This window comes from Salvia splendens, chromosome 4, assembly GCF_004379255.2.
Source record: "Salvia splendens isolate huo1 chromosome 4, SspV2, whole genome shotgun sequence".
In the NCBI taxonomy this organism is placed as follows: Eukaryota; Viridiplantae; Streptophyta; class Magnoliopsida; order Lamiales; family Lamiaceae; genus Salvia; species Salvia splendens.
Genome location: NC_056035.1, coordinates 14,181,323 through 14,208,358, shown reverse-complemented (window position 1 = coordinate 14,208,358; position 27,036 = coordinate 14,181,323). Strand labels below are relative to the sequence as shown.

Genomic DNA, 27,036 nt, shown 5'->3' with positions numbered 1-27,036 from the left:
TAATAATCCTATCTTATGAATGGTGTCTTCGTGGACTAGCACGAAGCGGCCAGCTCTTCTCCGCCATGGTCGTCCGCAAGCCCGCCCACCGCTTCCTTGACGAGCTCAACATCGCCTACGACGAGCAAGACGATGATACAGACCAAACAGGAGAACTCATCCCAAAAGACTAGCCGGTTAGGAGAGAGAGTCCATTTAGTCTATATACCCCACATCAGTTGTTCTCACAACCGATGTGGGAATTGAGCCCGTAACATTCGACCCTCCTTTAAGGGCCAACGTCCTCGTTGGTCACGGCCATGTTGGTCAAGGCTGGTTCTTTGCCAGACCACCACTCCGAGTTCTCGTTGGTCACGGCCACGTTGGTCAAGGCTGGTTCTTTGCCAGGCCACCACTCCGTGGGCCACCACTCCGAGTTCTCGTTGGTCACGGCCACGTTGGTCACGGCGGATTCTTTGCCCGGCCACCACTCCGTGGGTCACCACTCCGAGCGGTCCCAAACGCACTCGTTGGTCACGGCGAGTTCGTTGCCCGACCACCACTCCGAGCCGTTTGGGCTCTCAATGAAAGCACCAATTGATACAGACTAAACAGGAGAACTCATCCCAAAAGACTAGCCTGTTAGGAGAGAGAGCTCATTTAGTCTATATACCCCACATCAGTTGTTCTCACAACCGATGTGGGAATTGAGTCCGTAACAGACGACTACGTCGTCATCAAACACGCCGCCCTCTTCACCTCCGCCATCATGAGCAAGCTCCTCGCCCGCCCCAACGTCAAGCTCTTCAACGCCGTCGCCGCTTTCTGATCTCATCGTCAAAGGCGCCAGAGTCGCCGGAGTTGTCACAAACTGTGCCCTCGTGTTGATGAACCACCGGCCCGGTTTGATTCTTTTCATATCTTCTTTTGATCAAACGGTCGGTTTGCAAGGAGGATTTTGAGATGGGAGAGAAGATGATGAAAAAATAAGATAAGTAACGGTGATAGAGAGATTTGGATGGAATATATTAATATTGAACACTAATTAAATATTTTGTATGAAATATATGAACTTCATACTTTTGTACTATATTGAAACAACGGTAAAATATTTTGTGCTTATGATGCAATTACCCCTATAAAAAACAAGGAGGAATGAGTCGATTAAATTCTTCCTCGTTGAAAATTTGGGAAGCTTCGCGTTGTCGTTGTCTCGTTTTCCGTCTCAAACGCGGAATTGGGGAGAGAAAATAAAGCTGAAAATTCGACCCCAAATTCCTAATCCGCCGACGCAAATCTAGGGATTCCTCGCCTCTTGCCGGAATCTCTGCCGCCGGAGTTTTTTTTTTTTTCCAAAATTTCCGATTTTATTTGTTCTTCACTGTGAATCCCGAATTCGAGGATTCGTATTTTTGATTCGTAACAAAGAGATAAAGGAATGGGGACTCCGGCAATCCCAAATCTCGGGAAACACTGCAGCGTCGATGATTGCCGCCAGATTGATTTCCTGCCCTTCACCTGCGATTGCTGCCAAAAGGTCTGATTATGATTGTGATTATGATTCTGCTTCTGTTTCTGAATCTATACGCGTTGTTCAGTTTGTGTTTGGTTTGAGTTTTGGTTCTTGATTGGAATGGGTTGAAGCTGGAATTATTCCGATGGATACCAGTTTGTTTGTTTTCCTTATCTGCATAAAGACCGAATGGTGTTAATGTTTGCAGAACTTTTTTGGTGATTAGGGTTTGAGTTTGCCTTGACATTTTGCTGACCACAAAAAGTATGTTTCATCGGTTTTCCATATAGTGCTATATGTTGTTTGTGTTCTTGAATTAGAAAGATCTGATACATTGGCGTTTTGGTTGTGATTTGGTTAATGTTTGTAGCATTTGCTTCTGCTTGAGTGTAAGTATAAGTTAGCACTTCTTATACGCTTAGATCTAGTTTCTATCGCTAGGATGATTTGTTTCTGCATTGCACTAGGACTTTTGAATATTAAGCTTCTTTGATAAGTTTTTTTGAGGGGTTGAATGAGACATTGTAATTGCTTTAGCTTTTAATTAGCATTGGTTCCTGTTGGAGATAGTCTATGACTTTATGTGGCAAATGTGACTCATTTTTATATTTCCTTTTTCCTATCATCAAGTGATTTCTTTTGTCTTCTTCAATGTGTGAAATTGGTGTCCAGGCTTAGATCTCAGTGTTTTCTTCAGAGTTTGACTCAGCGACATGGTTGTGTTGTGTTGATCCAGTAACATGATTGTCATTGTCCTTGATGTTTGTTTTAGTTTCCCCATCATTCCTTTGTTTCTCAGACATGCTCCTAATATTTATTGACTTTCTTTGTATAGGTGTTTTGTCTTGATCACCGGAGCTACAGCAGGCATCAATGTCCGAAAGCTGGCAAGAATGATGTCACTGTCGTCGTCTGCCCCCTTTGTGCTAAAGGAGTTCGCTTGATTCCTGAGGAAGATCCAAATATTACATGGGAATCACATATTAACATTGATTGTGATCCATCAAATTATGAACAAGCCACAAAGAAAAGGAAATGCCCCGTGCCTCGATGCAAAGAGTTGCTCACATTCTCAAACACAATCAAGTGTCGGGACTGTAATAACGACCACTGCTTGAAGCACCGGTTCGGACCTGACCACAGCTGCCCGGGACCCAGAAAATCCGAACCATCATTTCAGTTTATGGGGTTTCTGAACAAAAGCAGAAAAGATGAACCCAAGCAAGCTGCAGCCTCATCTTCATCGAAGTGGACTTCAGGTTTCCTCAATTTAGCCTCGTCTGTCCGTGCTTCAGCTGAGGCGGGGATGACAAAATTGAGCAATGAATTCAATCAAGCCTTAAGTACAAATGGAGGGGCACAGAACAGTAGCAGCATGAGCACAAGTACCAGCCATCATGTGGAGGTGTGTCCACAGTGCAAGTTGAGATTCTCTAGCGTTGGAGCTCTCGTGGACCACGTGGAGAAGGTCCACGAGAAGCATGGGGTTATGAAGGCCACACTTGATGTCTGCCCCAAATGTAGTAAAGGATTCCGTGACCCTGTTAAGCTCGTAGAGCATGTGGAGAGAGACCATGGAGGTGCGTCAAAAGCCTAACCAAGAAAGATCAGCTGATTCCCGGTATTCTGCATATAGTTTACCCATTCTTTTTCCTATATCATAAGAATTCTCGAGGTGTGACTGAAAGCGCTTTAGATTTTGTAACAAGGATTCATATCAAGATGTAGGGTCTTATTGAAAATCTAAGATTCAAATTTCATTGTAAAACATCTCATACTTATCTATGGGCTTGTCATTCTGTTACACTCAACCTATCAGAATTTTTTTTTGTTCCTTTAGTTTTTTATTTTAACCAATCCACTTGATCGATTTTTGCTTCAAGCTGATTGAAGTTTTTTTGCTGGTTACTAGAACACAATCATGTGCACAAATTTACAGACAAAAGAATAGTGTGAGGCAAATTGAAAAGTAATTTTTTTTCATGTTTGCAATCATTTTCTTGAGTGCATTTTAAGGGAGAATTGAGTGAAAGTGGAGATGAAAGTGCATACTTTATCGTGGAGGCATGTTTGTAAAGAAATAAAGAATGTTTGAAGTGAAGAAGTATTAGACAGAAAGTTGACGGTTTGTAAAGCGGCCCTAATTTACAATTTCTGCTGTTTACTTAGACAATGAAGGTGGACACCATCATTTGTTTTGACCATATCTACTTACGTTTTTTAATCATAAAAGCATCTTCTCATTTTCCATACCTTAAGATACTCGATTACTACACTTATTAGTCTACTCTTACATAACGCCTCGAGATTTATTTCCTTCAAATTTTTGTATGAGCATGATAGCATTTTTTCCCTAAAATTGTAGAACAAAGTTAAGTCTCTTGCTAAGTGGTTTCTTGTCTTTAATTTGCTTTATTTATTTTGTTACTGATACGATATTAGCTGTACAACTTGACAAAGAAAATGGCAAATATAAAATATTTCCAGCACGTTACAATTATATGTTATCTTACGAATTTGTCCTATGGAAAGCTACTTACAAGTTAAAGAATATTACTATAAGCAAATAGAAATCTTTTGAATGTATTTGAGAATGAATGGTCCTCAAAGAAGAAAGAACGATCAGTCATTATATTTAAAAAAGCTAGCTACTCTTTAATTAATAATTGGGCCTCAATAAATATTCCATTTATGAACCTTAATACGATATGATTGCCTTAATCCGTGACAACTATTCCAACTACTCTAATTAAAATTAGCCGGCCACCCACATTTCATAAGTTCGTTACATGTTGCGAGTGATGAAAATTTGATACAATATCATTTCAATAATCATTAATGTCAGCTCAGCTGATTTTTCAATAATTTTTTAATAAAAATAAATAAATTGTGACGGTACAATTTATGATAGTCAAAAAATGCGCGTGAAGCTGCTATAGAAGCGGTGCATTGTTAGAAATCAAAATCTTTTTTGATGAGTTATCAGACTTCTGGTCTGCTCTCTACAGGCATTGGTCTGAAGGTAAAATTTACGACAGCCTTATTCCTTTTATGATCAAGAAATAATTTTTAGAAATGTCCAAGAAATGATTTTTAGAAATGTCCCACAACACACTGATTCTTTATGTGTATGGAGATTGTTTCTGTGATTGATCAAGATTGTGGAGACAATTTAGTTTGAATATTTGTGTTTTTGTATTGAGCATTGGCATAATCTGTTCATGATGAAGAATCTTTTGAGCCCAGAAAAGAAAAATGATATCTTGATTGGTTTTATTTTGAATTTTGATTATTTCTGAAACGGGTTTGATTGAATCATTGACAGATTGCATTTTGAATGAATGTGATGGATGTTTGTGTAGGGTGGTACAGGCATTCCAGAAGTGGTTGGTTGATCTTGCCGGCTTTCCTTTCCCTTCTTCTCCTAACCGACTTTTGATATTACAGAGAAGGGAAAGAAAAGCATTTCAAATTTCGAAAGAGGTTTATTTTGCAGAAGACAAGAAAAGATTTTTTTGGATTTTGTTAATTCATAAATATGGGTGTTGTTTCGGGTGTAGTCTCGAGGCAAGTCTTGCCGGCATGTGGCAATCTATGTTTCCTTTGCCCTGCAATGCGTGCGAGGTCTAGACAGCCTGTGAAGAGGTACAAGAAGTTGATATCAGACATTTTTCCCAAGTCACAGGTTTGTTTTTCATTTCATCATGTTGTCTAACATTTTGTGTGTTAATCCATTGCTGCTAGTCATGTTTCATGACTTAAATCATTCTTGAGAAAGACTTGCTGTGAGAAACTTTTCATGGTACTGATGGGATCTTAGGATATTTCGCAACACGTGTGAAATGAGAGCGAGGCGTGGCAAATATAGATTCATGTAGAGGGAGTTCGTTTGTGGCGTTATTAAGTTTTGCTGATGGCCTTATGCATTGGTTTTTATGGACTTGGAACTCGAGAACATTTTATTTGGTGTTGATTGGCAGGACGAAGAGCCTAATGACAGGAAGATTGGGAAACTATGTGAATACGCTGTCAGAAACCCTTTTCGAATACCAAAGGTATTTTTGTTTAGTGTTTAAATTGAGAACTTACCAAATTGCTTTGACATTTTTTGCATTTTACAGCTGCATTGTACCTATTGCTTATTGTATTTTTCTCTTTGGTCTTCTTTGACAATACAGATTACAAGCTCCCTAGAGCAAAAACTCTATAGGGAATTGAGGAATGAAAATTTTCACGCTGTGAAAGTCGTTATGTGTATTTACAGGAAATTGATATCATCTTGCCGGGAGCAAATGTATGTCCATTTTCTTTCATTGGATTTATTTGGTATGTTGCAATTCCTATGAATGAGATTATCTAGTCCTAACACATATAACTTAATTGTATTCCAGGCCTTTGTTCGCAAATAGTTTAATGACTATTGTTCAAACCTTGCTAGATCAACCAAACAACGAAGAAATTTTACTTATTGGATGCCAATCGCTCTTTGTTTTCGTTAATAACCAGGTCGCGTGCTGCTAGTTTTGATACTTGTTTCTTCAGATGCCCTTTACTAGCTTAGGGTCCTCTGTTTCCCGTGTGGAAGCATTAGACTGATTCAGCTCGTTTTCCCGACTATGCAGAATGATGGAACTTACATGTTTACCTTAGATGGATTTATTCCAAGGCTCTGCGAGCTTGCCCAAGAAGTTGGAGAAGATGAGAAGGTGCGACATTTAAGGGCAGCTGGGCTGCAAACTCTATCTGCTATGGTATCGTGCTTTCCCTCATCATCTATGGATTTGATAAAGTATCTTCGAATTTGATAATTGAAACAAAAGTTTTGGCAATAAGCACTTGTATAGCTTATGATTGTGTATAACCATCCTTACACATATTTATCTTACACGTATGCTTTATCTTTCGTGCAGGTTTGGTTCATGGGCGAAAACTCACATATTTCAGCTGAATTTGATAATGTAGGAATTGTGTGTTATCTCTTTCTTCTGACAGTCTCTATGTCGCATTTGTTTTGACTTCTTTATTTTTAATTGCTCAGATCGTTACGGTAGTCTTAGAAAATTACGGAGATGAAAGTAGGGACTCGAATTCCAACCAAACAAATTGGGGGGAAGAAGTTGGTAAAACTGAGGGCAGCGTCTTTGCATCACCGAATGTTGTAAGGAAGGTTTCCTCTTGGAAAATGGTTGTGAACGATAAAGGAAATCTCAACGTGGAAGAGTAATTTCTTGGCTCGATTTTTCACTTCCTTTAGCATGCGATTTTATAGTGATTGCATGTATAAAATGTGTTGGTTTGCTTCCAGGGAGGACTCCAAGAACCCATGGTTCTGGTCCCGGGTATGCCTGCACAACATGGCGAGCCTCGGGAAAGAGGCGACAACCTTGCGTCGGGTTATGGAATCCATCTTCCGTTATTTTGATAGTGGAAATATGTGGCCAGTCAAAGACGGGATTGCTTTACCTGTACTCAAAGATGTGCAATTTTTTATGGATGATACTGGTCTGTTTGCATCCTTGGTTTCTTTCTATAAATTTCTTTCTAGCTCGTTGATTCAAACCGATGATGTTCTTACCATTGATTATGCAGGGCAAAATACACACTTTTTGCTGTCAATTCTAGTCAAGCATCTCGATCACAAAAACGTCCTTAAGCAACCTGAGATGCAGCTCGACATTGTTCATGTCACCACAGTCCTTGCTCGAATGTCAAAGATCCAGTCTTCAGTTGCTATAGTTAGTGCCGTGAGCGATATCATGAAGCATTTGCGTAAGAGCATACATAATAAGCTCGATGACGCAAATCTTAGCAAAGATTTGGTTAAATGGAACATGAAATTCCATGAAGCAGTGGATGAATGTCTTATCGAGCTATCATCGAAGGTTCATTTATAGTTGATACCCTGCAATTAGTATTCGATTATCTTTTCATTTGAACTTGCATTTTATAATATCGGTTTCGTTTTCTATGAGCAGGTCGGAGATGCTGGTCTGATCCTTGATGTAATGGCTAGTATGTTGGAGAACATACTGAGCATCAACATTATCGCAAGAACAACTATCTCAGCCGTCTATCGCACAGCTCAAATAATTGCTTCTTTGCCTAATTTATCTTATCAAAACAAGGCAAGACTTTGTTTAGGATGATGATCTCTGCATCTCTCTCTCTCTCTGATAAGTTTTCTAAGTGAAGGATTTCATTTTCTTTTGTTAGGCATTCCCGGATGCGTTGTTTCACCAGCTACTTCCAGCCATGCTCCATCCAGATCACGACACGCGCATTGGTGCTCACCAGATCTTCTCGGTTGTCCTTGTGCCATCTTCAATCGCCCCACAATCAGATCATGATGTGTCTGACTCGAAGAAGAACGTCCTCTACCCAAGGACGCTCTCGAGAACTGTTTCAGTGTTTTCTTCATCAGCTGCGCTGTTCGATAAGATGAAGCATCAGAGGGCTCAGCATGCATCTGAGCCAAACAAAAGCAAGCCTTCAGGTGATGTGGGACAGGGAAACAACACCGGTGGTGTATTAAACAGAATCAAGTCGGGTTACAACCGAGTACAGAGCTTCAGAGCACCGGTCACTGACGCTGATTCCACAACCAAATCCGTCAAACAAATGGTCCGCCTCAAAGCTGTTTCTCCCTCTTGCATTACTCAACAGTCATATTAATGTGCCCCGTTCATTTTCCAGGATGTCGTTCCACTTAGACTCAGCAGCCACCAAATAAGCCTGCTGCTTTCATCTATTTGGGCACAATCTGTTGCTCCTGAAAACTTGCCTGAGGATTATGTAGCTTTAGCTCACACTTACAGCTTGATGCTGTTGTTTTCTCGAGCCAAGGTAATTTTTGGTTAAGTAATTTACTATGAAGTACCTAGCCGATCTCGATAATAAGTTTGATTCTGTCTAACCATTCTGAATGATATTATGAGTTACAAGTCGTGAATTTCTTTCTTCATTTGGTGCAGACCTCCTATCGTGATGCACTTGTTCGAAGTTTCCAGATGGCGTTTTCATTGAGGGATGTTTCTCTTGCTGCAGAAGGTATCTTTGAGCATATCAAATTACTCACAAAATGATAGTGAAGTCATATGTATGGCAGTTTAATAGGCCATGATTCGAATCCGAAGATGCAACAAAATTACATACTAATTGCCGTTCGATATGAGCTTGAATCGCAATACGTGAAACACAAGAATTTATTTTAGGATGATTGTTTCTGACTCTTTAGCATGTTTGGTTCAAAAGTTATATCGATCTTATTATGAACTTCTCCCATGACATCTGCAATGTTGTTTTCAGGAGTACTTCCGCCTTCACGTCGCAGGTCCCTCTTCGTGCTGGCAAACTCGATGATATTCTTTGCATCGAAGGCTTACGACATTATTCCTGTAGCTGCACGTGTCAAAAGTATGCTCACTAGTAAAGTGGTATGTTTCTCATCTCTCACTACTCTGTTAATGACAAGTTGTGTATCTCAAAACTACGTGTTTCTCTTTCCCTTGCATTTCAGATCGATCCATTCTTGTCTTTGGTAGACGACTCGAAGCTGCAGACTAGTGAAAGCGGAAAGATCGCATATGGATCCCAAGAAGATGACAGTTCAGCTCTGAAATTTATTTCTGGAACAAAAATCTACGACGAACAGACAACCGCATCTCTGACTTCCCTAATTGTTAAGAGTTTGGATAACTTACCAGAAGTAAGTCTGTGTTTCGTCGTTTTTAGATATAGTATGCTCAATATGGATACCGTTTCTCATAGTTACTGTCCAAATGCTAATCCGTTCAGTCGGAGGTTTCCTCAATGAGGGAGCAACTGCTCAAAGAATTCGTGCCTGAAGACTTGGGCTCCCTTAGAGGCTCGTGGCTTGGTGATTGCTCAGAAGGAAGGCACATGCATAAAAAGTCATGCTTGTGTGGCAATAAATCCTTGGACAAGGTATATTTAGTTTAGTCGACGCTACAATAGTTCATTTATCGAGATCTTATGTTACGTCTTCACCACTTTGTAGGCGGCCTCAATATTCGCTGATGATGATGCTTTCCCAGAGTCGGTTGGAGCCGGTAAACAGAACACACAGTTGGCTGTTCAAAACCCGAATCTTATCAGCGTTGATCAGCTTCTGCTATCTGTGAGTATCCTGGAAACAGAATCATCTCGGATTTTACGATTCTTTCGCTTAAAGTGGAAGTTGATTGCGATTGCCAGGTTTCGGAGACGGCATCAAATGTAGGCAGAATGTCCATGTGCACGGCAGACGACGCCTCATACAAGGAAACGGCCAACCACTGTGAGACTCTTTTGATGGGAAAGCAAAAGAAGATGTCCAATCTGATCAGCGCGCATCACAAACCCGGGCCTCTGATGGCGATAGCCGCTCAAGAAGAGAGCAAGACGACGGGGTCACATGTTGGCAATCAGCACAAGGTACTTATGTTAAACTGTCAGATAGTGGCATATTTGTAACATAATAATTGGTGTTTGGACAGTCGAACACAAGACTCTTCCTAACAACTTTTCTTCCTTCTCTGTGTGGTGAAAAAACAGCAGGCTGGAAACCTGTTCTTGGATGACAATGATCTCGGGCTTCCAGTCTTGTCAAGAGCAGAGCCATGCGCAACTGAAGCTCAGAACGAGTTTAGGCTGCCGTCAGCAAGTCCGTTCGATAACTTTTTGAAGGCGGCTGGATGCTGATAGGATAAGCTCGACAGTATAGTATGATCGTCCACATTGAGCCTAGCAGTAGAAACAGCAGCATTGGTCTCCCTCCTATGCTTCAAACCCAGATTCTTTTTTATTTTTTCTCCTCTTTTTGTTCTTGTTCGTTCAAGCAAAAAATCGGGTAGTACTGAACTGGGGGGTTCGTGTTGTTCTCCTGCCGGAAGTGCGAGCGATTTTTGTAGAGCTAGTGTAGAAGAAGATCGATGTTGGTATCCAAAATGTCAGATCGTTTTTGTATTGATTGTATGAGGAATGTGTATGTTAGTGTTCCACTTTTATGTGGGGTGGAAATGCCTGTAAAAGAGTGTTTGTGGCAATAGAAGATAATCCTGATTTTTTTCATTCTTAGTGTTTCGTGAATTGTGAATTCAGACAAGCGAATCATACTTATCTTCAAATTTAAAAAACACACGCTTATTCAGATCAGACCATCACAAGGCACAAAAGTAGAGTGCCTAAACACTCATTCTTTGCAACGTTTACCATTCATATACAGTTTTACTCCAACCATTTTTCTCCTAAAGAGGTTACACCTTCTGTCATCTCTACCTTGAACACGACGAAGCACCACTGTTTTCAAACTGGTGACTGTCGTCTCTTCCGAGCAGTGAAATATGGCTTGTCTCAGTTCTGTGTGATTTCCTGCAGCATCTCCACCACCTTTTTCATCTTGGGCCGTTTGGCCGGGGTGCTGTCGGTGCAAAGCAATGCCACTCTGAGAGTGGCCAGCATCTCGCGCCTCCAACCAAACGACACCGTGCTCAGCTCAGCATCGAGAATTTGCTCAGGGGTCTCTCCTCTTGCAGGCGCAGCATGCACCCACTTCACCAGATCAACGCCCTCCCCAAACCCCTCGTCTACAGGGAGTCGAGTAGTGAGAAGCTCGAGCAAAATGACCCCGTAGCTATACACGTTTCCAGGTGCTGTAACTTGCATTGTGTATGCGTACTCTGTTACACACAAGTCCAAACAAAACATGTGTGTGTGAGTGAGGGGGAGAGTGAATGATGAAATAGCTTTCACAAAATGAAGTGTGTATACATACATACCTGGAGGTATATAACCAAAGGAACCAGCAACAGCACTGATGCTTGCTGTCCCTCTAGAAGGATCCAGAAGCTTTGAGATCTCAACTTCGCCCACAAGAGGGGTGAGGTTGGAGTCTAGAAACACGTTCCCTGAAGATATGTCGAGGTGGATGATGGCCACACTGTGGAGGAAGGCGAGCCCTTCAGCCACCCCGATGGCAACAGAGAGCCTCGTAGGCCAGCTAGGTTTGTGATCATTTCCATTCTCAGAGTCATGAAGGAACTGAGCCAATGTGCCTTTGGGAAAATGCTGCTGCAGCAAGAGCAAGGCATCATCAAACACAACGAACCCGATTGGCCTAATCAAGTTGTCATGGTGGAGCTTGCTCAGCTTCTCAACTTCTCTGATCATCTTGTTTCTGTAATGGATCATGGTTTTGTCCATTGATTTGAGCTTTCTAACTGACAGCACCATCCCGGAAGGCATCTCTGCTCTGTAGATGGTGCTGAACGTGCCTATGCTGAGCTTGTTTGAATCCTTCGTTGTGGCTCTGGCCACGGCCTCAAAGTCTATGGCCTGCCGGAGATTCTCCACAAACACATCCCCAGCTGCTATGACCGGCTTGCTGCTGCTGCTGTTGATCTCCTCCTCCGTGGCTCCCCCATCCTTGGCAGCTTTCTCAACCCTCTCCCTCATTATGAACAGCAACACGACAGCAGTCACAGAGGCGAAAACCACCAAACCAGAGCCAATAACAGCTAGTATGACCCTGTAGGAAACCTTATGATGGTAAGGATCTTGATCAGAATCATCCAAACCTACACACGAAACGCTCAAGGGATCCCCACACAGCCCCTTGTTTCCAACAAAGCTCGAATTCAAGCTCTTTTGGAACGGTGTGAAGGCTGGTATAGGGCCACTGAATTGGTTATCAGAGAAATTGACCTCAATCAAGCTCATCATCCCTTTCAAAGCAGCAGGGATGCTCCCACTGAGCTGATTGCTAGACACATCTAAAGAAACAAGCTTGTCAAGGCGCCCAAGCTCTACAGGGAGCTGCCCGTGAAGATGATTAGAGCTCAGATTCAGTGCAATCTGCAAGTTCTTGATATGACCAATCTCAGCAGGAATGCTTCCGGTCAGATAGTTACTACCTAACTGCAACTCAAGCAATTTCCCACATTCCCCAATCTCACGCGGTATCTCCCCCCCAATTGAGTTCTGCCCCAACAGCAAGAACTGCAGCCTTGATGCACCACATATGCCTTTAGGTATGGTGCCATTGAACCTATTACTGCTCAAGTCAAGTTTGTTCAGATTCTTGCCTCCAAGAATCGATGTGGGAATCTCTCCAAATAGATTGTTACCTGAAACAATCAACTCCTGCAGATTACCAAGCAAGCCAAACTCAGCAGGAATGGTTCCTGTGAATCCATTTGAGGCCAGATTCAGAAGAGTGAGATTAAAACATCTTGAGAAATCTGGCACAATCTCACCAGAGAGATTGTTGTTGTCAGCTTCAAAATAAGTAAGTCCACTCACATTACCTATCTCTCTAGGAATCCCACCTATCAACATGTTATTACCAATTCTGATACTAGAAAGCCCTCTGCATTTAGCAACTGATGCAGGCACACTCCCACTAAGTCTGTTCTGCGTGAGAACCAGAGTTTCAAGCTTCCCCATAGCGAAAATGGCCTCGGGTATTGAACCCCCCAACAGGTTTGAATGAAGGTTTAGCAGCTTAAGCGGAGCAACAGAGCCTAGCATAGGAGGAATCACACCACTCAACTCATTCTCATAAGCAGTGAAAACTCTCAAATTGGTCAAATTCCCCAACCACAACGGAATTGAACCATTCAATCTATTTGTGTACATCTGCAAATCTTGCAACTTAAGCAATGTATTAAGATCATCAGGAATCACCCCCACCAACATATTATTTGAAAGATTCAACGCTCTAAGATTCGTAAGACTGCCCAGATAAGGAGGAATCAATCCAACAAAGTTATTGAACGACAAATCAAGATACTCGAGCTCGACTAGGTTTCCAAGAACAGGTGGAATGGTACCATGGAAATTGTTGCGTGAGAGATCGAGCCATTTGAGTGATTTGAGGTCAGAGATTAGAGAGATGTTGTTACCTTGCAGCCCATGATTAGAAAGATCAAGCTTCTCCACAAATGGTTTTTTTGAGCTGCAAGAAATGAAGGGCCAAGTGCAGAAATCTGTAGCATTTCCATCCCATTCAGACAATCTGAGCTCCTTCCCAATTGCTAACAATGTCAGCTTGTCATTTTGAAGGTGCTGGGCAATGAGAAGCTGAGATTTTGAGAGCAGCCCAAGAAGCAAAACACTCAACAAAGTCCATATTTGCATATTTTTTTGAGAGCTTGTATGAGAATCTACAAATCTTGGTAATAAAATAAGACGTTATAGTTGTTCAAAGTCTTCAGACAACATCAAAAGTTGAGGCAAGAGGCTGAACTCGGAAAACCCCACACCTTTTCCAAAAGTTGTTGGAAAATGAAGAAAAACAAATTCTTGGCCCAAAATATGAGGAGCGACACAAGAACAGCAAATCTTTTGTGGGGGGGGATAGAAAAAGTTGGGAGGTTTTGGTTAGGAGGAAGTCCAAGTGTTGTTGATTGAAACAAGGCACAAAACATAGGTGAGATTTTAGTTTTTCAGAAGTAGAAGAACATAGCATAAAAAAAGTGGAGTAGCAAACTTTGCTGAAAAGAGGGGAGAATTTTTAAAGCGTTTTAAGAGGGAGTTGGATTGCAATGGTCAGCAGAAGACGGGTGAGGGAATTGTACAATGTTTGGGTAATTACTTTCACGGGTTTGGTGTTTTGTTCTGTCACTGTGTGTGAGAGAGAGAGAGAGAGAGGTGCAGTTTTGAATATTTGATGTTGCAAATACGAGTATAGAATCACGAGAAATGAGCAGTCTACAGTTAATGAGACTATAGCCTTCTAATTATAATGTACTACTATTGAATATTATAGGAGTACTTTTTATCCATTTTTTTTTTGAAGTTAGATTTTTCCGCTCTTAATTTTCATCTAGAATAAGATCATTTTTTGGCAAATGAAAAAAAGTCGATATAAAAGAAAGTATACTACTTGTAGGTGCTAATGAATCCATAATACTAGTATAGTTAAAATTTTAGAACCATTAGTGTTTGTATTTTTAAGTCACTGAACTCTCGAAAAAGTATCATCATAAAATTCCGGAAAATTCATTAATCAAGTCGTAGGTCTTCTCGATTTTTTCCTTCCAACTATGCCCCTGAAATTGACTTAAATTGATTTACATTTTTGAATTTAAATATATTTACATGTATAATTTTTAAAAAATATTAGACTAACACTTATCATTTGTTGATGTATATACATCATGTTTAATAATAGTAGTAATAATTATTTTTATTGTTATTTTTATTATTATTATTATATCACTAAATATTACTTCCGTAGTTGAGACATTTCTTTTGAACACTAAATTTAAGAAATTGATGCTAAAGGTGAAATAGAGAGTAAAATTGGTGAGTAAGTTAAGTACTTAGAAAAGAGAACCAATTTTTTTTTTCAAATAAGGAATAACTCAGCTAATTTGGGACGGCAAAAAATGTATATAGTAATAATTTTTTAATTACCTAAGAATAGATAAATGTACATAGTAATAATTTTTTAAAATAATGAAAGATGTACTTTTCGCTTATTATCTATATACACGTTATATGTATTTTAAAATCATACACATCTTATTTTAAAATACATATAATGTCTCAAACAAGTGCAAAAGAACAAAAAATGTGTTATTCCATTGTCCAGATGATGATAATAAAATTTACTTAGATACCATAAAAGTGCTAATGCAATGTCCAGATATCATTTTTATGTAATTTATTCTTTAAATGTTAAGTTCAAATACGGAACATACTAATTATTTTATGTTAATTATGTCTGTAATGAATTTAGAGTAAAATGGAAAAGAAAAGTTTGAGAAAGACTGAAAAGTTTGACATCAAATTATCTTCCAGGCCATGTTTGTTAATCAGGATTCTGTCTGAAAAAGTAATTTGATTCCTTAAATTTTAAATTATTGTGTTTGTTTTGATTTTTAATCAAAATTAAAAAGTAATCAAAATCCCGAGAACAAGGAAAGTTAATACAATTTTCCAGGATTCTGAATTCTAACTTTTCTTATGTATTATTTTTTCTAATTTTAAGATTCGTACATATTTAATGCAATAATGCAATATAGTATAGTTTATTATTATTATTACAATCTTTTCAAAATAATTTAAAATTACAAAATCATATTAATTTCAGTATAGTAAATAACTATAATTAAAATTATCATAATTATAACTATATTATTATAATATTTATATATAAATGTTATTATTATTATTATAATTAATAATTTATTATATGATTATATAATATAAATCATATAATAATTATTTTATAAATTAATAATTAATCAATAAAGACGTAGTGAAATTTGGAATTATAAAATTTATTCAATTGTAATATTTTTAAATATAATAATAATAATTATTATTATTATTATTATATATTATGATGAATAATTCATATTTAAACTATATATCGTAATAATAAATATAGTAACGTTATAATTATTATTATTTGTAATTAATAATTTATTAAAAAATTGATATTATTATTCTTTTATTTATTAGTATATTTTTAGTTTGATGTTTAAATCAAATATAAAATTTAAAATCTTGATATTTTTTAAACATAGGAAAGTAAAGTTATTAGAAATCATATTTCCAGGATTCATTTTCTTAGAAATTATTTTTCTTGCCAAGTTTACCTTCTCATCAACTAAATATGACATTAAAGTATAATTATTTCAAACCCTAGGATTCCAGGTTGGGCTATTTCTAATATTTTATGCTATGCTATGCTCTGCAGTTACGAATCTAGGGATGCCATTATCAATGCACCTTGTTTTAATTATCCACGTCAAGTAGTGTATGTATATTGTATTAAAATAATAATATTTCATATGTTCGGAAAATATCTCTTTTATTATTTTTATTTCTCTATTAATTCATTTTAATTTTAATTTTTATTATATTTAATTATAAAATCAATATATAATTTATTTAATTTTTTTTACATTTCTTAAAATATGTGAATATAATTAAATATAACTTTTATTTTTGGATGAAGCCAAGTGATATCTTGGACTTTGTAGAACTGACTGAGATTGTTGAATACACTCCCCGTCTGCAAATAGAAGTCTCGTTTTTTCATTTTAGTCAGTCCATAAATAGGAGTTCCGATTTAATTTTATCATAAATGATAATAAGATTCCACATTTCACTAACTCATTTCACTCAGGTTCTACTAATTATTTTTACAAATTTTTTTAAATAATTTTTAAAACTCGTACCGCTAATTCTTAATGACGAATGGAGCAAGTACACTTTTTTATCAACGTAATCATGACTCCTTCATACGTCGTCTTTAACTTTTCAATCTTCTCTTTGTTAACTATGTTCATTAATTACTACTACTTACAATGGCTTTTACCATTGCACTTGGTGGTAAAAAGTACCGGATTCGACTTTGTTGGATGTAAAGTAATCATGGCTCCTTGATATGTCGTTCTTGAAATTTTCAACCTTTGCTTTGTAAGAGCATTCACAATCGTGCTCTTGCCAGCGACACGATTATGGGCCCGGGCCTACTTTTTCTGCTTACTCTATGGCAAGAGCACAACACCCACAGCTGTGCTCTTCCGCAAGGACGAGCACAATTAATTTAAAATTCAATTAAACAAAAACATTTCCATAATACTAAAATTCATTAAAAAACCTAAATAATATTACAAATGACAAATAAAATAAAAAACGACATAATTAAAATCCTAAAAATTAAATAATTAAAATACTTAAAATTAAAAAAACCACTACTCGTTGCCGAATTTCGCCCACATGTGTTTGATTAGGTCTTCTTGTAGCTGAATGTGGGTTCGGGTATCGCGCATTGTATGCCTTGTCTCGATCCTCTGGCCAACCGTCGTATGCTCACCTCGGCGTGGGGGAGACCTCGCTGTTGAGCTTCCGGCTTCATCCTCGTCGTAGAAGCTAGCCGCCCTCGGCCCTTCGTCGGCTATAATCATGTTGTGTAACATAATACACGTGAACATGATGTCGGCTATATTATTCACGTACCATAGCCGAGCCGGGGCCTTCACAATGTTGAATCGGGCTTAAAGGACCCCGAAGGCTCTTTCGACGTCTTTCCGCGCGGACTCTTGGCTCTGCGCAAAAAGAACCCGTCTCGGGTCGTGCGGGTTGCTGAGCGTCTTCACGAAAGTCGACCACCTTGGGTAGATACCATCGGCGAGATAGTAACCCATGTGGTATGTAGTTCCGTTGACGGTGAAGTCGATCGCCGGTGCTACACCATTCATCACATCATTGAAAAGGGGTGACGAATAGAGCACGTTCAAGTCGTTGTTGGATCCGGCAACGCCGAAATATCCATGCCAAATCCATAGGCGGTAGTCGGCGACCGCCTCAAGGATAAGTGTTGGGCCGCCGTCTTTGTGACCGCTTAAGTGTTGCCCCCTCCAAGCAGTCGGGCAATTCTTCCACCTCCAATGCATGCAGTCAATGCTGCCATGCATTCCGGGAAAGCCATGGACTGATTCATGAAGATGAAGCAACCGTTGGCAATCATCAGTGGTGGGTACCCGAAGGAATTCATCCCCGAAAGCTGAACGAACGCCCTCGCAAAAATTCTTTAGACAAAGGATTCCAGTGGACTCAGCGATTTGCAAATACTCGTCGAAGATGTCAGCCGTTTTCCCAGTAGCGAGTTGTCGGATGGTACACGTACACTTCTGCAACGGCGTGATACTTTGCCGGCCGGCTGCATCTGGACCTGTTTGGAAGAATTCAACACGTGCGGACAATGTGTTGACAATTTGCATAAACAAGCGCTTTGACATGCGAAAACGGCGCATGAAGTAATCTGCCAGAAACCGTGGCTGGTCGGCAAAGTAGTCGGCAACGAGCCTTTCGTGGGCTCCCTCCCGGTCACGACGGATGTAGCGGCGAGTTGATCTAGTTCGTTGAGGAGGAGGAGCTGGGGTATTCGCCGCGACATATGCTTCGCAAGCGGCACGATGTTGTTCGTAGTATTCTTGTTCTTTGCTCTCCGCTTCCGCCATAAGATGTGTGAAATCCATTTGAGGTTTTGAGTGAGGGATGAATGTGTTGATAGTTTGTATGAGAATTATGAATGAGAGATGAATGAGAGATGATTTGATGTGATAAATGGATGATGAATATGTGTATTTATAGATGATTTTGAGGGAAAAAATAAAAAATAAATAAAAAAATCAGAAAAACGGGCAAAAAAACGGCCATATTTTTGGGATTTGGAAAATAATTTTTTTTAATTTTTTATCATTATTTAAAATTAAATAACGAATTTTAAATAAAAAAATATTCAAAGGCAACGGCTATGCCGTTGCCCAATCGCGTGCCGCCACGTCGCCTGCTCGCTAGCACGGCGCTACTCGATGCGCGAGCGCAGCAGCGGCGAGCCTCGTCCTTGCCGTTGGCATGGACGGACGCGGGGCCGGCGTCCATCGTTGTGCATGCTCTAAAGGGCATTACATCAATTAATTAATTACGGAGTACTTATAATTACTTGTACATTTCTTTTCGTGGTAAAAAGTTATTAATATATCAAATTCAAATTTGTTGGATGTACCATGACGTGGTCATTAGTATTTATATTAAACTACGGAGTACAAAACTATTGAGTTTGATATATACTAAAACGGTTTGAAATATTTTTGAGCCAAATAAATGACTTGGAAGAAAATAAAAAGAAGTTAGTTGAATTTGATATATATAGAGAGAGTATTTAATTTACATGGCACGGATGAGATGAAACGAAAATTAAGATAAAATTGGTATACTAGGAGAGATGATGAGAATTGCATGCTAAAGTAAGAGAGATGAGAATATTGATAGTTAAAGTAGAGTTAGTGTGACCTACATTATTAAATTGATATAACTTTCTAAAAATGGAATGCACATATTTTTGTGGGATGGATGAAAATGGAAAATGCACATATTTTTATAGGACAGAGAGAGTATTATTTATTGTTATTGTACTTTTTTTAGGCCATTCAGTTTCCAACTTAAAGAAATACTATCTGACAAATTAAATTCAGTTTCCAACTTAAAGAAATATCTGACAAATTAAATTGTTTGTCATCCTTATTTTTCAGAAGTATTATAAATTACTTACTATACTACTATGTATCTAAAGCATTTTATTTATTTTCTTAGTTATTTATATTCTCTCACTGCAAAAAAAAATTCGTTAACAATATTTTTATATATAATTAAGGACGTCAATTTATGTTTTCAAATATATCACTAACACTTCGTAAAGTATCCTTATTATTGGTGTCCCAACTAAAATTAGAGAATAGAAGCGTTTTAAAAAAAATAAAAGATTAAGTTATTTTATCCTTAATTTATGAACGTTTTCTTTTACGTTCTAAGTTATACTCCCTCCGTCCAGCAATGGGAGTCCCGTTTTTCTGTTTTGGGACGTCCGGGAATAGGAGTCCCGATTCTACTTACCATATTTGGACAATTTAATTACCCTCCCCCTTCTCACTAATTTACACAATTGCCATAAAAAAAACACCCCCCACCCTACTTTAATTTCACTCTCTCACCCTCACTCTCGGTCACCCTCCTCCTCCTCTCCCAATCGCCCCCCTCCTCCTCTCCCGATCGCCCCCCTCCTCCTCTCCCGATCGCCGCCCTCCTCCTCCTCTCCCAATCGCCGCTCTCTCAATTACACTCACCCCAACCCCAATTTTTCTCGCCACTCTCTCAATTACACCCACCCCAATGTGTTAGAGCTCCCCTTTCACTCCGACGCCGACGTCTCGATCGAGGACACGCCGCTGTCGATCCGATTCACCGCAGCCACCGACGACACCAGCGGCGACGTGTCCGCCGCCTACGAGGACCACCACTTCTCTCTCTCAACTCTCGCTAGGATTTACAGATTTCGATTTTGTTGGTTCCACTTTTGGAGTTTTTGTTTTCAGATGTTTTCTTCTTCTGTTTCTATTTGTTTGGTTTGTTGGTTTTGGAGTTGAAATTGAAGAAGTTTTGGGTTCAATTTACAGATAAATTTGATGAGTCATTTTCGAAAGTTCTGGGTTCAATTTAATGAGTTGAAATTGAAGGAGCGGAGGGGGATGCAGTGTTGCGAAATTAGGGAGAAATAGGTGTTGGCGTGATCGTCAATCATGGCGGTGGCGAGAGGCGGTGGGCGGCGGAGGAGCGCTGAGTGCGCTTGGCGGGGATGAGGCGGCCGCGGAAGACGCCGTGGAGGGGAAGAGGGGGGAGAAGGGGTCGGCATGGATGTAAATGTTGTAGAGGGAGGAGGGGGCAGGGGAGAAGAATCGCTCCCAGAGGGGGGCGAAGTGGAGGGGGAGTTGGTGAGGAAGAGGAATGCCATGGCAATGGCCTTGTGGAAAAGGGAGAAGTCGTGGAGCTCGTCGTCGGGAGGGATGGGGATTTGGCGAGGGGGAGAGGAAGCGAGGGGCGAGGAAGAAGTAGAGGAGGGGGAGAGAGAGGAGGAGGGGGAGGGCAGAGGCCATGGCTGAGGCGGAGCCCGTTGAGTGTTCTTTTAAATTCAGTTTTCCATATATTATGCCCATTTTTAATTTTGGCAGCCTAAAATTAACTTTGTCATTCCATGAAATGATATGGAAACGTGCTGCATTGTTGTACGCAAACCAACAAAAAAATTTGGCTTCTTGTTGTATGCAAGCTAAAGAAAAAGGTTTAAAACAATTTAGGTGGGACCCAAATTCCACTATCACACACCATTTATTACACATTCCAAAACTTTCTTAAAACCCATGCCCTGGAGAAATGGGACTCCTATTGCTGGACGGAGGGAGTAGTTATTTTTAAAAAAAATCCAATACAAGTAATTGTGCTTGATTTTTATGTACTAAAAAATTAAGTTTTTTTAGTGTCTAGTATTTATATTGAGCTCAAAACTCAAACTTATTGAGGAAGATGGGAAAATAATGTTGGCAGGAAAGACAAGTTTTCAAATTTTTATTGTTTTTAATGATGCGGCATCCATCTCATAGTAGTATGATTTACCATGTCAACTTTTTAAAGAAAATGTTAAGTCAACCGTACACCTTATAAAACAATGCTAGCTTATTTACCATTTCATTTTTGATAAGTCAGAATTTGTTATCAATGGAAAATTAACAGCAAGACCTAAAGTATTACATATACTTCATATGTCTTAGACATCAAACTTTTCATATTGAGCTGTCCAAACTCAAATGATTGTCTTTTCTTTTGAGTAAAAAAATTATAATTTCTTCTACTTTATTTTCTCTTGTATTTTATTGTCACTTTTATTTTAACGATATCTATTTATCTCTTTTACTTTAGTCCTATACTTTATTTTCTTTCCACTTAATTCAATAAACATCATTTTTTTCTTGAATCTCATGCCGAAAAGAAGTTGATCACTTGCAACGAAATGGAGGGAGTATCAAATTAAAAATTCATGAAAAACTAATATATTGAATAATTTGGTGATAATAATACAATATTATAGAAGCATGTTTCATTAATTTTAAGACTAATAGAAATTTGTAGCATATGGCTCGTTGGATAAAATTGATAGAAAGTTAGTAATAGATCAACGACCCGATATATATAGATATGTTCGTTTCTTTTTCTTTTTGTTAGAAATGATTGTATTTTCGTTTCTTAAATTTCATACCACCACATTGCTTTTTATACCGGTCGCTTTTAAAATAATCATAAGTTTAGATGATGGTTAAGTAGCATTAATAAGTGATTAAGGATTAAATTATCCAAGAGTTAAGATATTAGCTACGAAACCCATGATGATATGATGCCCATCACTTTTTTATTATTAAATTTGAATTGCAAAAAATTCGCATATAACGATAAATTAAAGTAGTCCAGAATTTATATGGAGCATGTAATTGTGTAAATAACTACTGCACTATTTGCTTCTACAAGAAATTGACCAAAGATCATTTCGTTTTATAGCCGCCATTACTCCACCTAGACAGTGTTTGATTTTCTAGAAAAATTATTATCAAAATATAATTTAAGATTGAGTTAAAAATCTCTTATTAATAATTTAAATCATCTAAAATATACTACTACTTTTAGATAAACTTTTTCAAAATATAGTCCATACTAATTGTTTTTTCTGTGTCCGTCCATAAATTTTATAAAGACTTAGGAAGTTTACATATTGAATGTGGTATATAATAGAAGAGAATTAAAAAGTTTAATATGTGAATGTTTTGTTGCTAAAATTGTACTACCTCTATTCTAATGAAGATGATTCTTTTTTTCTTTGATTTATCCTAACTAAGATAGTTCATTACTCAAAATCAAAATATATTTATCTTAAATTTATTCTCTTCATTCAAAGCATGAAATTATACTACATAAAATTTTATATCATCCATGGAGGATTTGTGTGTATTTGTTACAGACTCAATTCTCATATCGGTTATGATAACAACTGATGTGGGGTATATAGACTAAATGAATTTTCTCTCCTAATAAGCTAGTCTTTTGAGATGAGTTCTCATATTTGGTCTATTTCTCCTATGCCATACCAAGGTCATGTGCATGGCAAATTGTGTAATGATGTGGGCTTCCACTTGGCTTTTGTAATATTGGTGGTGGCCCTATAATGATAGTCAATAAATAAAGGTACTTAAAGGAAATAAAAGAAAAAACATAAAAGGGGTAAAAATTTATTTTGAGTAGTGATTGAGATCGAGTGCACCACTTTATTGGACATGCATCATGCCATGGCATCATGCACTGTCTATTTTCTTCATGGCATTCTGATTCTAGGGTCCCCCACACTATCCACACCATTTCATGGATTATACTATATTTATCATACTATAAAAACATTGAAATACGTAATTGATGTCTTTGTAATTGATCCATTGCACAACATTTTATTGCATAAGTATAAGATCTTAGCCTCAATATAGAAGTCTAATTCACAAATTGTTATAGTATAAAATAATAAGATTTTTCATATTAAATAATTTTATCCACAGCACAAAAATAGTACTCCTACTAATATTTTATTTTTTCGAAAGAGAAAATACTATGGTCTTTCTTCTCAAACTCTTTTTTGAAGCCATTGAGCCCAAACAACCACATACCAATCTTTACATATATATATCTGGGCCGATGGCCCAACATCGTAATCAAACTTGTCCTCCACTTTTTTATGTTCAATCATAAATCGAGTTAGGACATGAGAGCATCCACAACCGTGCTCTTGCCAGCGGCACGGTTGTGGGTCCGACCCCACTTTTTCTGCCTGCTCTCTAGCAAGAGCACAACACCCACAGCTGTGCTCTTCCGCAAGGACGAGCACAATTAATTTAAAATTCAATTACACAAAAACATTTTCATAATACTAAAATTCATTAAAAAACCACAATAAATATTACAAATTACAAATAAAATAAAAAAGACATAATTAAAATCCTAAAAATTAAAAATTACATAATTAAAATACTAAAAATTAAAAATTACATAATTAAAATCCTAAAAATTAAAAATTACACAATTATTGGCTAATATTACCCGAGAAAGACTACGCATCCGGCGGCACCAACCCCAATTGTTTTTGGAGACCCAATATCATGGTCTCGTGCGTTTGAAGTTGCGTGGGGGTCATAGATGACCTATCGGCCATATTGAGTTGGGCCAAAAGGGCCCACAACGAGTTGTTCGGGGGTGGAGGTGGAACATAGGGTGCGGGTTCGGGAGCGGGGGCAGATGGAGTCGCGGCGCGATGGCGTTCGGCCGCCGCCTTCTTCCTTCCTTGCGGTCGGCGTCGGGAACCGCTTGGTCCGGCGTCGGGGCTACCCAAGTTAGCTTCGGCGAGTTGGCTAGCCACTTCTTCGCCGGCGTCGGATAGGGATGCCGACCGTGACCGTTTGGAGGAGCCGCTAGAGGAGGATGTTACGCCTCCCAGATACTTTGGGTGCGTCCTCGTTTCCTGCCAAACATTTAGGTACTTGAACGACTTACCGTTCATGGATTGGTTGGTGCTCAGCACCGCAGTGATGATGTCGACCTCGCTCCGGCCGCTCCCGGCATTCCGCGACTCCTGGAGGAAATAGCCATTGAACTTGCCAATTTCGTCGTTGGCTCGGCCGATGCAGTTGCGCACCATACTCTCGTTGCGCTCGATCGTTCCCGGCGGTCGGTTTGCATTGTACCGCCGAGAGACGCGCCACCAAAAGTGATCGCCGGATTGGTTCGTGCCAACCACCGCATCTTCGGATATTTCCAAGTACGTCTTGAACAATCTATCCATCTCCGCCGGTGAGTACGGTGTGCGGACACCGGCGCGAGATGGAGGAGTCGGAGTTTGGGAAGGGACGGGAGGCCTAGGCTCCGGTGTCCACCCGTATCGTCCATCGGAGCCACCTTGGTCGTCGACCGGGTATGGCCGGTAGTCACCCGGAACGCCCGAATCTTGGGTGAGAGGAGGGGCCGAATAGTCCGTTTCCGGACTAGGCAACCGTTGTGAACCGAACCATTCGGGGTTCCAACCGTGGGAGCCGCTTGGGTTATCGTCGTGACCGGACATAGTGGTGTTGTAGGGTGTGAGAGAATGAAGATGAAAATGGATATGAGAGATTGAAGATGAGAATGGAGATGAGAGAATGATGATGTGAATTGTGTAGTTTGATGTGAATTTTTGGGAGTGAAATTGAGGGTATTTATAGATGAAAGTGTGTATTTTTGGGGTCCCAAGCAAGTGTGGTTGAGCATATTGAGAGAAAGCGGTCCCAACATTCCTGGTGAGGTATGAGAGACCGAGTGAATCTAGTGTTTGGCCGAGAATTTGGGCGATCTTGACAAGCGGATATACTGACCAGGAAGGAATGGGGGGTGGCAGAAGTTCAAGGCTGTCTAAGGCCGGATTGCACCAGATCCCGAGGTAAGGGATGTTTGAAAATATAGCCCAATCTTTGTGTTTTTATGTTTGTGTATTTGTGTGTTTTTCTGTGTTTGACCAAGTGTTTTTCTTTGCGTCGTTGTAGTATAGAGTCTAGTTTAGGTAGAGTCGGTCAGGGGAGTAACCAGGCTAGAATTCGACTTATTCCTTTTTGTTTGTTCTTCACGCTTGAGGACAAGCATGTGGTAAGTGTGAGCAGTTTGATAAGTCGTACTCTAGGCCTAGGTTACGGGTCAGTATGATGTGCATAATTGAATTATATCTGCAAAACTAGCTGCTTAAGCGTGCAGGGTAAGCGTTCTAACCAGTAGGCAGAGTTTCAGACACTTCAAGTGAAAAGGGCGTCAGGACGATTACGTACTGACCAGTATACATGCAAAAATGGCTCGAGATGGAGAAAGAGGATAGCTGGGACTGCTCAATCACAATTAAGGGCAAAGAAGTCATTTCACCGCAAGGTCTTACCCTAAAAATTAAGGGTAAGCCTCCCTATAAAAGGAAGCCACTTGGAGAGAAAGAGGGATCGTTCATCATCATCACTTTTAGGAGAGTTCTCTCGGAGTTTAGTCTTTCAGCCCAGTCCAGAATCTCGTTCCTCGCCACTGCCATGGTCACTTGAAGATCTAGATGTTCCCGGAGTTCCAAATCGTCCGTTCCAGCCAGCAAGACAGTAGCTTAGAGATTTCATCGCCCGGAGTGGCAAAACACTTTTATTCGCTTTCGTAGTTTAATTTACTTGCTTTCTTTACGTTGGAATTCTTGCTTGCTTTTGGATATTTTCTGCTTTTGAAGTACTTGTTGAAGATCTGAACGTGTTTATGCTATGAAGTTGATTTCCGTTTCGGTTATTGTGTTGATTTATTTTCCTTCCTATTCCGCCTAGTTAGCTTAGATCTAAGGTTCCTTGGTGTTTTAAGTGCTGAATCTTTTCTTTCCTTGTTTCCGTCGCAATTTCCTTAGTTAAACGTGGAACTGTTCGATCGTGAGTGAATCGCTGCATGTGAAGTTTAGTTTGAGTGCGTTTCGCTTCCTGTTGACCAGTACGCGGAGTTGCAGTTTCTGTGTTTTGATTTCAGATTTGGTGTTCTTATTTGTGGATCTGTGTTCGCGAATTGATAAACTGTGTTTCTGTGTTGAATCTGGAATTATTTTCTGATTTTAGTTTGTGTTGTTGAAGAAGATGATGTCCTAGTCTAATGTTGGGGACCACCTTGCTTTTTAGATGTTTTTTTGCTTTTTGTCCTTTACTTTTTAGTTATAACCTGCAGATCTGTCAGCCTAGTCACCATGACTACCACTACCCTCTGAATATTCTGTCTAGCCCAAAATAGAATCCCGTACCTTCCAAATATTTTCTGTTACAAAAATGTCTCCCCATTTCCACGTACACAGCTGCACCTCTACACTACTTTCCCTATTCTAGTCAGTAGGAAATTACCTTTAAGTTCTTGCCTAGGTAGAAACTCAACCCGAGCGTGGTAGCTAACCAAACCATCCAGAATATCACCACAATAGTTTTAACGCACCATCTCTGTGGGATTCGACCCTTACCACCACTATACTGATCAGTAGGAGTGGGTTGAGGAATTTTTGAAACCAGGGTCTAGGCTTAGTTAGGATCTCTATCCTGACCAGTAGGATATATCCTTGCTTGAACGACACCTAAGCGCCC

The 27,036-nt window shown here is 39.4% G+C and overlaps 3 protein-coding genes across 4 annotated transcripts; 2 read left to right on the top strand and 1 right to left on the bottom strand.

The window, feature by feature from the left end:
- The first annotated feature begins 1,140 nt into the window (after positions 1-1,140).
- LOC121801375 (zinc finger AN1 and C2H2 domain-containing stress-associated protein 11-like) lies at positions 1,141-3,296 on the top strand. Its single transcript, XM_042200854.1, has 2 exons — positions 1,141-1,516; positions 2,328-3,296. Exons 1-2 carry the CDS (start codon positions 1,418-1,420, stop codon positions 3,087-3,089), a joined length of 861 nt encoding a protein of 286 aa, XP_042056788.1. The 5' UTR covers positions 1,141-1,417; the 3' UTR covers positions 3,090-3,296.
- A 1,061-nt stretch (positions 3,297-4,357) lies between these two features.
- On the top strand, positions 4,358-10,561 carry LOC121798736 (protein SEMI-ROLLED LEAF 2-like). 2 transcript variants are annotated; one of them, XM_042197880.1, is made up of 20 exons: positions 4,358-4,514; positions 4,855-5,177; positions 5,473-5,547; positions 5,671-5,786; positions 5,884-5,998; positions 6,115-6,243; positions 6,403-6,450; positions 6,531-6,712; positions 6,798-6,994; positions 7,082-7,374; positions 7,468-7,617; positions 7,706-8,113; positions 8,186-8,335; positions 8,464-8,539; positions 8,798-8,925; positions 9,009-9,197; positions 9,287-9,436; positions 9,510-9,629; positions 9,707-9,925; positions 10,049-10,561. In XM_042197880.1, exons 2-20 carry the CDS (start codon positions 5,031-5,033, stop codon positions 10,190-10,192), a joined length of 3,036 nt encoding a protein of 1,011 aa, XP_042053814.1. In that variant the 5' UTR covers positions 4,358-4,514; positions 4,855-5,030; the 3' UTR covers positions 10,193-10,561. The 2 variants fall into 2 exon arrangements, with proteins under 2 accessions (XP_042053814.1, XP_042053813.1); XM_042197879.1 differs by having other exon boundaries at positions 10,046-10,561.
- Positions 10,562-10,636: 75 nt separating this feature from the next.
- LOC121798737 (leucine-rich repeat receptor-like tyrosine-protein kinase PXC3) lies at positions 10,637-14,132 on the bottom strand. The gene is made up of 2 exons (XM_042197881.1): positions 11,269-14,132; positions 10,637-11,169 (listed from the first exon to the last, which is right to left on the bottom strand). The coding sequence occupies exons 1-2, from the start codon at positions 13,625-13,627 to the stop codon at positions 10,844-10,846; spliced, it is 2,685 nt and encodes an 894-aa protein (XP_042053815.1). The 5' UTR covers positions 13,628-14,132; the 3' UTR covers positions 10,637-10,843.
- Positions 14,133-27,036: the final 12,904 nt, after the last annotated feature.